General features: G+C 37.9%; 1 protein-coding gene across 1 annotated transcript in view; it reads right to left on the bottom strand.

Moving 5' to 3' along the window:
• The window catches only part of tmtops2b (teleost multiple tissue opsin 2b), a 46,978-nt gene extending 45,006 nt beyond the window's left edge, over window positions 1–1,972 (bottom strand). The window contains exon 1 of the mRNA XM_073845407.1: window positions 1,290–1,972. Coding sequence (XP_073701508.1) covers window positions 1,290–1,659 — 370 coding nt within the window. The 5' untranslated portion in view covers window positions 1,660–1,972. The remainder of the gene's footprint in view (window positions 1–1,289) is intronic.
• Window positions 1,973–15,540: the final 13,568 nt, after the last annotated feature.

Genomic DNA, 15,540 nt, shown 5'->3' with positions numbered 1-15,540 from the left:
CTATACCATTATATTTGTACTCCCATTGAGAATGCAAATCTTCATCTTTAAATAAAACAAGCACAACATATTTTATGGGTCAAGCAACTCCAATGGTGTATCCCAGTTTCTAGATATTTTTAGAGATGATGTGATGTTTGGAGGTTTTTCATTATATCAACATCTTGAGGTGTAAGACCTGTGGTTGACAACACTGGATAGATAATACAGACATTATCGATTTTGTGTCAGTTTGCATATGTATGTGTATTTAGACTGTGGCAAGGGTAATTTTGTACACATGGCATCCATGGTGTCATGATGAACATTAAACATTCATGGAATCTTTCCATTTCACTAAACAGTGGTAAAAGGTACAGAGGTAAAAGGTTCTTTGGATTATTAAACTGTTCTTTAAGAAAAACTGGTTGATCTGTTCACTGAAACGTTCTTTGGGAAACCAAAAGTGATCAATCTATGGCATCACTGCAAAACCTATTTGTGACCCTGGGTATATTTGTAGCAATAGCCAACAATACACTGCCTGGGTCAAAATGATTTTTCTTTTATGCCAAAAATGATTAGGATATTAAGTAAAGATCATGTTCCATAAATATATTTTGTACATTTTCTACCATAAATATCTTAAAACATATTTTTTAATAGTAATATTCATTGATGCGTTGGAACTTCAACTTTAAAGGCAATTTTCTCAGTATTTAGATTGTACCCTCAGATTCTAGATTTTCAAACAGTTGTATCTCAGCCAAATATTGTCCTATCCTAACCATACATCAATGGATGATTTATGAATCTCAATTTCAAAAAATGGACGTTTATGACTGGTTTTGTGGTCCAGGGTCACATTTGTATTTGAAACAATGGAGCATGCCGCTATAGCAACAGCATGGTCATTGGTTTGATTTCTAGGTAATGCATGGTAACATTAACTGTATAAAAGCCTCTGACAAATAAATTAATGCAAATGTGATTTAAAACATCTTGAAGTAAGCTATTTGTATTAAAACTGATTGTTATAAAGATGATAATTTGTTGCTCTATTGATTAAATCGAATGTTCTCAATATAGCTCTTAAAAATAATCTTGTTTTTGAATGGTTTTATGAAAAGTGACAAACACCAGTCCCACCAGAAACGACAATCAATGAATGTATTTTAGTAGGCTATTAGAATGACTGTTACAGGTGTGAGAAATTTTGCGAGTTTTGAAACTGTACCACCTACAACTTGTAAGCAAAACAGTGTAAACTTTCGAAACGGAGCTTTTAGTAATGTGCTCTGAGTACGTACCGAAGCAGGAGTTGATGAAGCCGTACCACATGCAGCCGTGCCGTCCGAGCAGCCACCGTCCCCGCAAACTGGACGCGAAGCTCAGGGTCGTCCCGAACATACACACCAGCATGTCACTAACGCTAATATTAAGAAGCAGCATGTTAACCGGCGTCCTAAGCGTCTTAAACTTACAAAAGAGAACTAACACGACAAAGTTATTTAAAAAGCCGAAAGTCATGATGAATCCTAGAAACACGGACAGGGCGATGAAGCCCGCGCGTGAGAGCGTCTCCACCGGCGAGTCGCTCCAGTCCTCATCCAGAAGAGTTAACCGGTCTTCCTCGCTCATGTTAAAGCTGTAGTTTAAATCAGCCTGCTCGGAAAACATCCTCAGGAATAATTATAAAAGTTGTTTTGAGTCACTGCTGGATTTAGTGAGGCAAGAGCATTTAATTTATCCGTTACTCTCGTTTAGTAAACACCTCAGCGCAGCTCGGCGCATCAGCATCATGATTCGGTACAGATGATGATGATGATGATGATTCTCATTGACAACGCGCTTCACCTTTGAGACCACTTTGGACTGTTGACAGATGGGCTTCAAGTACGCAGACTGACTATCTAAGTAGCAGTCAGACAGTTTTGCTCATTAAAGTCCGCAGTATCCATCAGAGTTTTTGAACTGTTATCAGCTTGTCAGCGTGTAGCTGCAAATTAATGTTGACCGTTTGGCGTCCGTTCATGTGCTTCCTCATTTGTCTGCACATTGTTGCATTCTAGAGGCAAAATGTTGTATTCTCAGTCCCAGCTGTGAACCCGTCGTTCAGTAGGCTATCCCAGATGAGTGCGCCAGCTTTGCTGGACGCGCAACAGGCGTGTGATATAAAAGCATGTCTTGACGTCACGAGAGAACGATATGAGCTCATTGTAATTGACGTACAAGAAACAACCTACCACATATTCAGTTATCTCTGGATAATTTGATGATTTAAAATATACACTTTACAATGGGCTGACTGATGCAATGTCAATACACCAACTTAAGTTATATATTCTGTTTTACATGTTAAAATATAGGCTGCAGAATACCACCATAATGATACAGGTGGTAAAACAGAATTGAAGTTCATTAAACTAATTATTAGACTAGTAAACATACAACTGAATAATTCTTTGAACATTAAATAATGTAAATAGCCTACTGTATAGGCTTAACATAAAATACTCAATATAACTAACGACTAATGACATAATAATGTGACTGCTAACATCTTTTCTTCTTCTTCTTCTTCTTCTTGTTCTTAAATACATTAGTATTTTTACCTAAACGCACAAAAAAAAGAACTCTCTTAATGAATGTACGATTTTGAATGTAAACTTGATATGGCAATTTATACTTTTCATATAAATTCCTTTTTTTATCAGTGCCATGCAATGAGATAACGTATCAGGGTCAGAAATTAACGAGGGCTTGTGGCATAAATGCCACCAAAATGAACAAAAATGCACCATATAAATTCCCTCTGCACAATTAAACAACATATTATGGCTGTCGCAATTAAAATGAAATGTGAAAATTATTAAAAGGTGCTAATTCATGGAATTACATTGAGATTCGCTAACACTGCACACTGCTGAGCTGTTTCTGCATTTCTGTTGAATTTAGGAATGCATTCAGAGGTGCTCAGATTAGTCAGCGCTGCTGGAGCTGTTGATGTGCGCACAATTATGTAGCTTCAGTGATTATAACGGCAGTTTGCATAAGTTGTGCTAAACTTGGCTAAGGTCATGGACTGACATGTTTGTCTATTAAGCCAGAATGTGATATGCCCAAAACAAAACATTATTATTGTTTTCTATATCGATAATCATTATTGCAATATAAAGAGCAATAACCTAAAATAATGATTTTGTCATAAGATTGTAGTCTTATGAGTTCCCTGAGTTTTGCATTATTTTGTACATCTCAAACATAAATCAGCAGAAGTTCAGTCTATAATGGGTAACAGTTCTTATCTGATCTCCTCATAGGATTCCAGCAAGGACTACAAAGGATCGAAGTAGCATGAGAAGATGACACAGGTAAGAAGGGAGCTTGAGGAGAAGCTTGTAACCTCAAGACCAGCCGTCGAGGGGAATGAAGATGAGTGGATTAAATTGTGTCAGGTAAGTGGCTGCAGGTGTGGGTGATCAGTAATTGGGTGATTGTGAACAGGTGTGAGCCTGAAGGGAATCTTGGAAGTGTAGTGTGCTGAGGTCACTGATCTTGTAATGGATATAGTGATGGAGGCTGGTGGGATGATGGCTGGGGGTGAGAAGGCGCAATCACACCAAAAAGAGCTCACGTCGGTAAGGAAAGGTGGATGGTGCTCTGGGGGCACGGGCTCTGGAGGGCTCTCTGGGGATGCGGACACTGAAGGGCACTCTGGGGGCGCAGACTCTGGTAGTATAAAAGTCTGGATTAGGTTTTTGGGGCTTCATTGTAGGAGCGGCCCCTTTGGTTGTGTCTGGGGGGCTAGATTTATTAGAGCGGCACTCCTGGCTGTGATGAGAGAACTTTGTTTGTTTGAGCTGGGAACAGCACTCCTGGCCATGACTAGGAAACTGGATTTGTTAGAGCTGGGAACGTCACTCCTGGCCTTGACAAGGAAACTAGGTTGGTTATAGCTGGGAATGGCACTCCTGGCAATGACTATTATAATTGGCAACACTTTAAGTATTTGACATATTTAGACATAATTTAGATGAGGGAACTGGGTTCGTTAGAGCTGGGAACACCACTCCTGGCCATGACAAGGGAACTAGATTTATTAAAGCAGGGAACAGCACTCCTGGCCGTGACGAGGGAACTGGGCTTGTTAGAGCTGGGAACGTCACTCCTGGTCTTGACGAGGAAACTAGGTTGGTTTAGCTGGGAATGGCACTCCTGGCCATGACTATTGTTATTGGCAACACTTTAAGTATTTGACATATTTAGACATAATTTAGACAAGGGAACTGGGTTCATTAGAGAAAGTGGTAGTTCACTATTAGCTGACTCAAGTGTTACTACATCCTTCTAAAAGAATTACTAATTATTTGGATCCATATTCTAAAGTGAAGATCATGGCAACCCACTGCCATCAGAAGCTTACAAAAACCTCAGTAGTTTTTAATGACTTTACTCTAGGGAGTTATCATGATCTTCACTTTAGAATACGTATCCAAATAATTAGTAATTCCTTCTGACGGATTTGGTAATACCTGAATCATTACTAGTGCGTTACCATGATCTTCACTGTAGGACTAATCATACATTTTGCATTATTTACACTGATTATGAACATGTATAGTAGTTCTTAGTAGTTCTCCGGGAGATATGAAAAAAATTGTAGTTACTGATCAGCCAATAGTGAACTACAGTGCTATTACTTACTGATTCATTAATCAGAATTTCTTGTTAGTTAATAGTAGTTACTAGACTGTTATTAGTGCATTAGTCATTTGTTTCTGTGTAGTTATTCATTAATGAGGGAACCATATTCTAAAGTGTTACCTGACAAAGGAAATAGATTTATTTGTTGATTGATTTATTAGCACTCCTGGTCATGACAAGGGAACTGTGTTTGTTAAAGCTGGGTACGTCATTCCTGGCCTTGACGAGGAAACTAGATTGGTTAAAGCTGGGAATGGCACTCCTGGCCATGATTATTGTTATTGGCAACACTAAGTATTTGACATATTTAGACATAATATTTGACATAAAGAAAACATATTGTATTTATAATTATAAGGTGATTAAAGCCCTCACAAATGTAAAAATGCCCCTGGAAATCAATTTCAAATATTACCGGCAAATATTACCCCCTAATGGAAGAGTTAATTTCTGACCAAGACACAAAAATAGCAAGTCTGCTAATGTTTAAATGTCTTTCCATGCATCATTGTGTTTGCACATTCAATATATTGATTGATTTATCATGTCTGGTGCCCAAGGGAAATGAAGTAAATCTGCACTGCTATATTGTACTACTGTTTTTGAGCAGGTGGGGTTTACATAAAACTAATAGCAAAAAAGTTTGCTTCATTCAAGATGTTTTGGGATGTTGTTTTTTGATTATATTTAAACAAAAAAAGCAGTGGTTTTGATAAATTTGAATATATAAACATTAATCTTTTTAATGTTTCCCCCTCACTACATAGGCTGAATACTGTTTTCTCAGTAATGTTGGACATAATTTAATTGGAATGTTAATAGCATAGCTCTAGGCTCAAGTTTTTATTTTTAGTTGTGTTATACTCCTCTGTCAGTGTATTAATACAGTACATCACTTTCATAAAACCTGACAGCATTTCTAGAATGATAGCAGCAATAGCAGGATCTCAAATCTTGTTGTTTGTTCCATGCACTGTCAAAAAAAAAAAAAAAAAAAAAAACTATGCAAACAGTAGGAAACTGATTTCAGTAAATCTGTTCACATCTTTCATCCGCCAGGGAGCTCACATTGCCAGGGATCAGAATCACAGGTCTAAATGCTTCTAGCTGACTGTCGACTAAAGCCTGCAAAGATTACAACCAGATGGATATGCCTTTGCCTACTTATCCATTCAGCATTTTGCATAGCTGTCAATGTAAAAAGGAAGTGAGGAAGAACCTCAGGTCATTTGTCTTAGTGATAGTGGCGGTTTTTACTGCAGTATTATTTGAAGCTTTTATATAATATACTGTATATTCCTCTGTAAGCAGAAAGATTCTGTTTCTTGCCCATCCAGCTGTTTCTGTTCTCATTAGAAACGCATGTTTAGGTTAATCTTTGCTGTCACAATATTTAAACACATACAAAAATCAGAGATAATGACTAAGCTCTGAATTAAATGCATTTAGACTGTCATAGATTAGTGTTGACATTGTCTTTCTCTATTATAAAGTTGTTGCATTCTGTTTTATACTGTGTCTGTTTGCAATTCAGGTCCTGCTGTATAAGCAAAGAGAAAGAGTTGTTTGTATTAGTGGTTTTGTCTCTTTAGTTTACATTCCTCTATAAATGCAAAGTCACCTTATTTATTTTCCTACACAACATGAAGAACTGTCATGCACTGGCTTCTCAAATAAAGCCTTTAAGCTGTGTCTAGTAAGCAGAATGCTTAAATGATCAGAGGAGATCTCTTATACCTCAAAAAACAAATAGATCAGGCTTGACCTCAGGCTGCTGTTCTTACACACTTACATGGAGAGTGTAAGTGATGTGCTATAAATCCTCACACAGAGGACAGAGTTCATGTAAATGATCCTCTTCTGATTATGTCACAGTATATGGTGGTGGGAAACGGGTCTAGTTTTATCTGTTAATAGATCTGTTAAAAGCTGCTTCTAGAAATCCTACTTCAAGTACAAATAAATATTTTCAAAAGTCAGTCATTTTCTATAATCAATAGAAAAGTAATGGTGCCATATTATTAAAATGTAAGTCAATAATAGTTTAAGTGTAGCAGCAGTATCACAGCTGTTATTTAAAACAATATCTTTTATTAAATAATTTCTTTGAGTTCTTCGCCTATATGACCAACACATTTGTTGTTGCACAACTTCACAAAAATAAAATTCATTAGAGGGTTTGGGCTAAAGTCATCGTAAAATAGTTATAAGGTTTTGAATAAAAAATAGCATTGTGTATTGGAGTCATGTTTAGTTGTTTGATTGTAATCTTGATATGCAGGCTAATATATCCTTCAAAGCTTTTTTAAGATTAATAAAACACAATTTATCTGGACATATTTAAATTAGGTTTGCCCTTCACGTTGCCTCTGCTGAATCTAAGATCTTGGTTATAGCAGGGGTCATGAGCATCACTGCTTGATGGGATGTAGCGTGTTTTGGCAAAGCAAGTGCAAAGTGTTCCAACCTAAAAAAAAAAAAAAAAAAAAACTAAAAAAAAAACATGCATAATTTTAATAAGAGTTATTTTCTTCCAGTTTCTTGCAAAATCATCCATTTCCTTTTTAAAACCTTAAAGGGATAGTTCACCCAAAAATGAAAATTTGATGTTTATTTGCTTACCCACCAGGGCATCCAAGATGTAGGTGACTTTGTTTCCTCAGCAGAACACAAACAATGATTTTTAACGAAAACTGGTGCAGTCTGTCAGCCATATAATGGATGTGGATGGGCACCAGACCTTTAACACTAGAACCGCCACGGGGTAAATTTTACCCGTACCTGTTATTCAAATGTACACAACAGATTTTCAGTAAAACACTCAAGTCTACCAGTCATTGACTTTTACTAAAATTGTGTAATTTAAAATCACCTGGTGTTAAAAAGTGTTTAGATAATACCAGATCGAAATACTGAGAATTTATACCTAAAAGCGCCAGTGCGGGTCAAATTTACCCACTATATAACGCGTGTATTTCGCGCTGTCATAATCTTGCCGGTTATGTTTTTACATTGTACATTGCTAGGCAGCACCTTTTACTCACTGAATTAGTGTTTATCAGTTTCATAAATAATGTCAATATGAGTTATAATTTTGATGAAGAGCTATTACAAGCACTAAACATGATTATTGGAGAGTCTGTTATGCGTTCTGGGTCGCCTCAGCATCTGACGGCTCATCTGAAAGTGATCTAATATTTAGATGTTTTAGCCTAACGTTACACATATTGTTAAAACTTTGGATTATTTATTTAATTTGTGTTTTGCAATTTCTATTGTTTATTGTTCGCTACTGTGTTGCTATTTATTCTAGTCTGACTGTTTCCTGAAAAAAATAAAAAAAAATAATCCAATCTATGTAATGAATACTTTTTTTTTTCTTATTAAGTTTATTTGTGTTGTTCTCTTATTCATATTATAAATGATATAAGTAAACAAATTAATCATTCATTAGGTGAAGCTGTGCACTTGAATTTCACATCTCATCATCCTATGCAGTGTGCGCAAGTTATTATTGCACATTGTTGTCTATGGGCTATTTTCGTAATTTAAATAACATGAATTGTCTAAATTTATTAAATAATGACAATGAATTAATATTACACCACACAATTATGTAGTTACTTCCTTTTAATTCCCTTTGTCAGCGCAGTCTTGTTTATGTTAAATTGACTGTTATGAAAACGGACTGTAGCCTGCATAAAAATCTATAAACAAAACAACAGGGCAAAAAAATAAGTTGATGACTAGACAATCATTTTTTTATGACACTAGACACTTCTTTATCAAGACAGTGGCATAATACAGTAATATAAAATCATCTTTAGCCATATCAAAACACTTCTTTGCGCTTGGGTAAAATTTACCCGCATGGCGGTTTTAGGTATAGACCTTTTTCCTGAGTAAACGATGAGCGTCGCCATTACGAATTCTAACATCAGATTGAATGCTTTTCTGTTCCGGTTTCCATAGGAACCCATTCCAATAGCGTCCATCTGTTTTTAATGTAGCTAACGTCCGCTGCTTCGTGTTATCTACACACTCATTAAAGTGACGGATGACAAATGACGGTCATTGCCACATTGCCAAGAGATGGCGCTATGGAGCCATGTGCTTTTAAAAAACATTTTAATAGGTTTAACATTAGTTTATTAGCTCGGAATATATCCTAATTTGACTAGAAACAATCCAGACCGGAAATGCAAAGCATTCTTTCAGTTAAGAGTCGGACTTACTTCCGTGTTCAGGAAAAACGTCTATACAGCGACCTCTGGCGGTTCTAGTGTTAAAGGTAAACAAAAACATGCACAGGCAAATCCAAATTACACCCTAGCCGCTTTTCCACTATCGTGCCGGACTGTTCTTAGAACGGTTGGGTACGGTCCCAGTTGTGGGCTGTGTCCAAATTCAGGGTCTACATCCTTCGGAGGACTCATTTGAAGGATGTTACGTCACAGCGCCGCGACGAAGGCTGTCCAAATTCATAGGATCCTTCAAATGCGGCCCACAAATACGTCCTCCTTTTCCCCGAATTTGAAGGATGGGTCTGGTGGATCCTTTCCCATCCTACCTATCCCACAATTCCTTTCGGCAGAGCGCTTCCAGAATTTTCTAATAATGGCGGACGAAGCAAGCGGTAGTAATGATGGAAGTTTTAAAAAAACTGGCGTTTCAAAAAATATTTTTTTACAGCAGTTGTCTAGTTTTTTTTACATTTGTATGTATATATGTTAAAAAACATCACTTTCGTAAACTAGCTTCTTTCTTACTGCCTGTGTGAATATCCCCTTACACACAGATAATTTCTTGTTAGTGATTGAAGATGTTTTTAACACTTTTAGGGATGAAAGAGTAGTTATTTTGTTTTGTGCAGTACAGATAGCCTTACTTCTTGCTTAGCGCTGTCACGGTTGCTAGGCGACAGGATATGAGCAACGGGGAAGGGAGGGAACTGAAAGAAGGGTTGGCTGTCCAAATTCACTGACACCTACTTCCAGGTTTTGCGGTCTTCGGAGGACCCCTCCTCCTTCAACCTGGTAGGAAGGATCCTAAGGAGGATGCAGACCCTGAATTTGGACACAGCCGTGTTTCCACCTGAGCCTGGTACGGCACGGCACAATTACAAACCGTTCTCGGCCCGGAATTCTCGGCACGGTTAGACAACCGTGCTGAGCCGAGCTGGTAAAATGCGTGTGCATGACGTCGCCACTCTGTTGCCTGGCTACCAGTTTCTCCATGGCTAAGCGGGTGCGCAGTAAACAGATACGGTAAATATAAATACAAATGGCTGAGACACTTTGGTCTGTGGATAAAACATTTGCTCTTATATTGATATTTGGGCAGAAAGAAAAATTCAACAACAGCTGGAGGCTGCAAAGAGAAACGAAAAAGTTTTTTTTTTTAATTATAGCGCAGTGTCTTGCAGAGAAGGGCATTAAGAAAAGTTCAAAACAGTGCCGGGAAAAAATAAAAACAGCCTACATATCGCGTTCTAAAGGACAATAACAGTAGAAGCGGGGCTGCCTACTCTTGCGTTACCAAGACTGACGCATTTGTATTTACATTCCAAAGAGTTCCGTTATCTGCACCACAGTGGAAAATCAAACTGTATCCGTGCTGACTGGCCCAGATCGGCACGGAATAGAACGGTTACGCATTGAGAATGGTTCAGCCAAGTGGCAACCTCCCGCTCTCTCTGTTGAAACCAACACTGAAGTGACTTAAACTGCAATTCATCGACTGGCCGCTAGAGACTGGCTGCAAAAGGGAGTCAGTCCCATTGACTCCCCATGTTAAAATGCCCAACTTTACAGCAGAAAAAAGTGTTTACAACCTGGTTCAAAAAATGGTTTTGGACTATATAGCTAGTTTTGCCCTTCATGTCAACTGTGAGGGGGGTGAATTTTTTTATAACTCATCCGTTTAAGTTATATTAAGTCTTAAAGTTCAGCATAATTAAGGGCGTGGCCACTTGAGTGACAGGGGGATTGCTGCTGCTGTCACCACTGTCGCGCTAGGCGGGCGTGGTTTCAGCAACCAGCTCCACCCATGTCCCGCATTTTTGCCCATTTTTGATTATCCGGGAGTGACGCGCGGTGACGCGAGTCCAAGATGGCGACGGCCGAATCCCGCCCACTATAGGCTTCAAAATAGCGCTTCAGAAACCTACGGGTGACGTCACGGATACTACGTCCATATTTTTTACAGTCTATGGGTTCAGCCCAATAGTGGAAAAGCGGCTCCTGTGACTCGTGACGATACATTGATGTCTTCAGGCACGAAACGATTGTTTTTTGCGAGAAACTGAACAGTATTTATATAATTTTTTACCTTTGATACACAGCCACGTCCATCTGTCCTGAGTACGAGCTTGTTATCCGGATTGTTAAACGTGTACGCGCTCTGGCGTAGAATTTCGCAAACACCGGAAGCGATCTGTAGCATGAATACAACACTCATTTTTTACACAGAGCACAGAGATTGTGGGTATAGCGGCTATTCAAAATGGTTATTATTTGCGCTTATCCAGATTGTTCAAACCAATTTAAAGCTAAAAGATTACGTTTGCGCAAACTCATCCGGGACTTTTCACTGATTTCCACTTATGGTGTTTGCGTATTCTACACCAGAGTGCGTACATGTGTAACGATCTGGATGACAAGCTCGTGCTCAGGACAGGTGGATGTGGCTGTTTATCAAAGGTAAAAAATTATATAAATACTGTTCAGTTTCTCGCAAAAAACGATCGTTTCGTGTCTTAGGACATCAATGTATCGTCACGAGTCGCAGGGTGTAATTTGGATTTGTCTGTGCATGTTTTTGTTTACTTTTAAAGGTTTAGTGCCCATCCACGTCCATTATTTGGCTGACAGACTGCACCGGTTTTCGTTAAAAATCTACGTTTGTGTTCTGCTGAGGAAACAAAGTCACCTACATCTTGGATACCCTGGAGGTAAGCAGATAAACATCACATTTTCATTTTTTGGTGAACTATTTAAAAAAAAAAACACTAATTTATGTTTAAACATGTTAAAGTGAATTTAGCATCCAATGACCCCTGTAAATCCCCAGGTTTGAGTTGTAAACTGTTATATTTTGTTGTTTGCATCACAGATAGCTCCATATAAATGGCTTTTCTTATGTAGTAAACTTGCTCAGTAGTTAACCTGGTACAGCGATGCATTTGCAATGCTAAACACAATGTGTTTCTGCTTCCACTCAAAATAGGCATTTTCAAAATGATATAATAAATTATCTGTGGGATATTTTGAGTTAAAACACCTGAGACTTAATGTATATTACACAATGTAAAAAGGAGCATAGGTCTCCTTTAAGTCATGATAAAAGAACTCAAAGGCTTTCAGGAGCAAGCTGAAATGGCATGGTTGCTTCAGAAAATGTGTTTTTATATTTTGTTAAACTATTGGTTACCTTTAGGGAAGGGTTTGGTTTATAGTAAGTGGTAAGTTATTTTCAAATGTGATTACATTTTTAGTGCCACTCGCTGTGCACAATTTCTAAACTGCTGCAATAAATACAACAACCAATGTAATAAAACATTGACAGATTTGTGTTCATCTGCTGGAAAATACTGAACATGCTTTTTGCTGACATTTCACATTAAAAGTGATGCAAAATGTGCAGCAAGCAATGTAGAGACATATTTTTCCAACGAACCTGGGTTGCATTGGAAACAGTGCTCTTTGTTAAAGATTCTATTTAGATTAAATAAATGGAGGTTTGTTTTTAAAATCAGAGCAAATGAGATGCTGTTTATAACCAGAGCTGTCAGGAGTTTTGAGACAACTTGAGCCCTTCCCAAAAAAAGTTGTGCTTCTGTCATTAGCAGTTGCTACATGGTTAATTACCAAAGTGGTGTCCTTAAAAGCCTCCAGCAGATGGGTTTAGGACTAAACCGTGATTAATGTCCTTAAGCGAGTGTTAAAGGATCACTAAGAGAGCCAAGCCATGTGGTACATGATTAGAGAGTTTGCTTTTATTCTACTGCAATGTATTATTTATTTCAAGACAGTCTGTATTTTTCAATCGGTAACCTCCCGTTCTCTCTATTTGAAACCAACACGGAAGTGGCTTAAACTGCAATTCATCGACTGGCCGCTAGAGACTGGCTGCAAAAGGGAGTCAGTCCCATTGACTCCCCATGTTAAAATGCCCAACTTTACTGCAGACAAAAAACATGTTTACAGCCTGGTTCAAAAAGTGGTTTTAGACTATATAGCTAATTTCGCCCTTCATGTCAACGGTGAGGGGGGTGAATTTTTTTTTATAATTCATCCGTTTAAGTTATATTAAGCCATAAAGTTCTGCATAATTAAGGGCTTGGCCACTTGAGTGACGGGGGATTGCCGCTGCTGTCACCACTTGCGCGCTAAGTAGGCGTGGTTTCAGCACCCAGCTCCACCCACGTCCCGTCTCTTTGCCCATTTTCGATTATCCAGGAGTGACGCGCGATGACGCGATTCCAAGAGGGCGACGGCGAATCCCGCCCACTATAGGCTTCAAAATCGCTCTTCAGAAACCTACGGATGACGTCAAGGACACTACATCCATATTTTTTACAGTCTATGGTATTTTTATAATTAAAAAAGTTTAAAATAGTTTAAAAAAAGTATAAACATGTGATTCCTTAGCTGTTTACCTTCACACACATAACCGACTGTTTTGTACCTGCTCTGTGTTTTTAAGATAAATGTGTTTGTATTTGACAGTTTAAGCGCAATAAGACATGAAAGAGAACTTAGTCTAGTACTTACATGCTGTGTGACACACTTTCTGTGTGTGTTTCAGATGTGTGCCTTCAGAAAACAGTATAACAGAAGTTTAAACTAATATAGCTTTAAAACACCTGATTTTAGCATGATAGACGTGATAATCAAAAGCAAACCAATGTTTTTTAGCAGAGTAAAGCCTTATTCAGAAAAAGAGGGTGGGGAGCTCATTTGCATTTAAAGAGCCATGCACGAATACAACGTGTTTTTGCTTCCACTCAAAAAGCATTTTCAAAATAATATTAATAAATGATCAGTGGAGTATTATAAGCTGAAACATCACAGACACATTAAGGACACCTGACTGATGAACTGTACACCACAAACAGATATATTAGGACTAAAAAGTGCTTAAAATCCCATTAAAAATGTAAAAAGGTTTGGATCCCTCCAGAATTAATCGTACAGTTTTGCTGCAGTAAACACAGCAATCCAAAAAGGTTACTTTGAAAAACAAATGAATACAGCTTTAATCTCTTTAATTCCAAAAAAAGATAAAGATCATACTAAATGTTCAAATTTTAGGCCAATTTCATTAATAAATTCTGATTTAAAAATTTATGCTAGGGTCTTAGCTATACGTCTTGAAAAATATATTTGTAAATTAGTTCACAGTGATCAATTTGGCTGTCAGGATATTAGCCTGTTTTGTCCTGTTCTGTTTTCCTAGAGTTTTTCCCCTATGTTTCCTATGTAAATGGTTTAGTCCTTGGGCCTCATTTATAAAGACTTGCGTAGAAACCATCCTTGATTTTATCTAAGAACTTTTCTGATTTGATCGTAAGAGCGATTTAGAGAAAACGAACGTACCACGAAATCCATGCGTACGCCAGTCATTCGGTTATAAATCACAAATGATCGTGGAATTGTGTGCAGCTGAATGTTCCGCCGTCGAAACGACCCTGCTTAATTAATTAACATATAAAATTAGCTCATTCCTAAAGCAAAAACTCTGTGACAATGGCAAATAAAAAGGAGTGCAAGAAATCAAATTATAGTGAGGCTGAACTATTATGGGATTATTTTTGTGCCTATAAAACTGGACGTAACTTTATAAAACTGAACGTAACTTTCCAAGAAACGATCAAAAATATGCCACTGCAAAAGAAGAAAAACACAATGAAATTGAAAAAATGAACTAAGTCGCACGAATTTAACATGCTTTTCAAATATGATTCATTCTTTGTTAATGATTTTCAAAGAATCGTTTTCGTGAATCATGGATTCTGAATGCGTTGCCACAGCTTTCGTTTACGCTTCGCAAATTTTCGTTTGCTGTTTTGGCACAAACCTCTCGTGGGGGCGGGCTTAACAGCGATCTACTCTGATTGGCTAATGAGCTTTTGATGGACAGTTGCTCTCTGACCTGGAAGCACAGACGGACGGTGACGTCAGTGGCGCGCATATTGAAAAGTTGTTGCGGTGTGCAATACGTCGTGCTTTGTTTATTTTAAGTATTAAAGTATGGCGAATTTTTAATGCCTTTTCAGAAAAAGACGAAGGCGCAGTCTACCTTTCCGTCGCTGTCAGTCCGTGTAATAAAGTCTATTTCATGTATGATGATGATGTGATAATGACATTTCATGTTCTGTTCTGTTATATTATGTTTTGCATTAAGTCCGATGCTTCTTTTTCTTTTTGTAATTATGAGTAGACACATTTTATCATGTCTTTTAAAATGCGTAGGTCTATGTTAAATTCTCTTAAAGGAGAACTCCGGTGTGATTTTGACCTAAAGTGTATTGAATCATGATACCGAGTGTGAACGTACCTTGCATATCTCATCTCGTCTTGTCCACTGCTGTCCGAAATCTGGGGTCAGTTAGCCGATGCTCACAACAGCTTGTCAATGAAAGTCAATCGGGCATCGAAGGAAACTACAACCTGATAAGTTGATAAGCTGATAAATTCCTTGGTGCTCGACACTCGACTTATCGTGACTACATTTAAGATGGCGGCGGCCGCTAAACTTCTTGCAGTTACTGTCTGTATAAATCTACTTGTAAATAAACTACCGGTGCTTTTTATGAGTTCTCAATGTCTCGTTTTAAATGTCAGGGCCCTT

This window comes from Garra rufa, chromosome 8 (genome assembly GCF_049309525.1).
Source record: "Garra rufa chromosome 8, GarRuf1.0, whole genome shotgun sequence".
Taxonomy (NCBI): Eukaryota; Metazoa; Chordata; class Actinopteri; order Cypriniformes; family Cyprinidae; genus Garra; species Garra rufa.
Note: the sequence above shows the minus strand (reverse complement) of the source record. Positions and strands in the feature narration are given on the sequence as shown.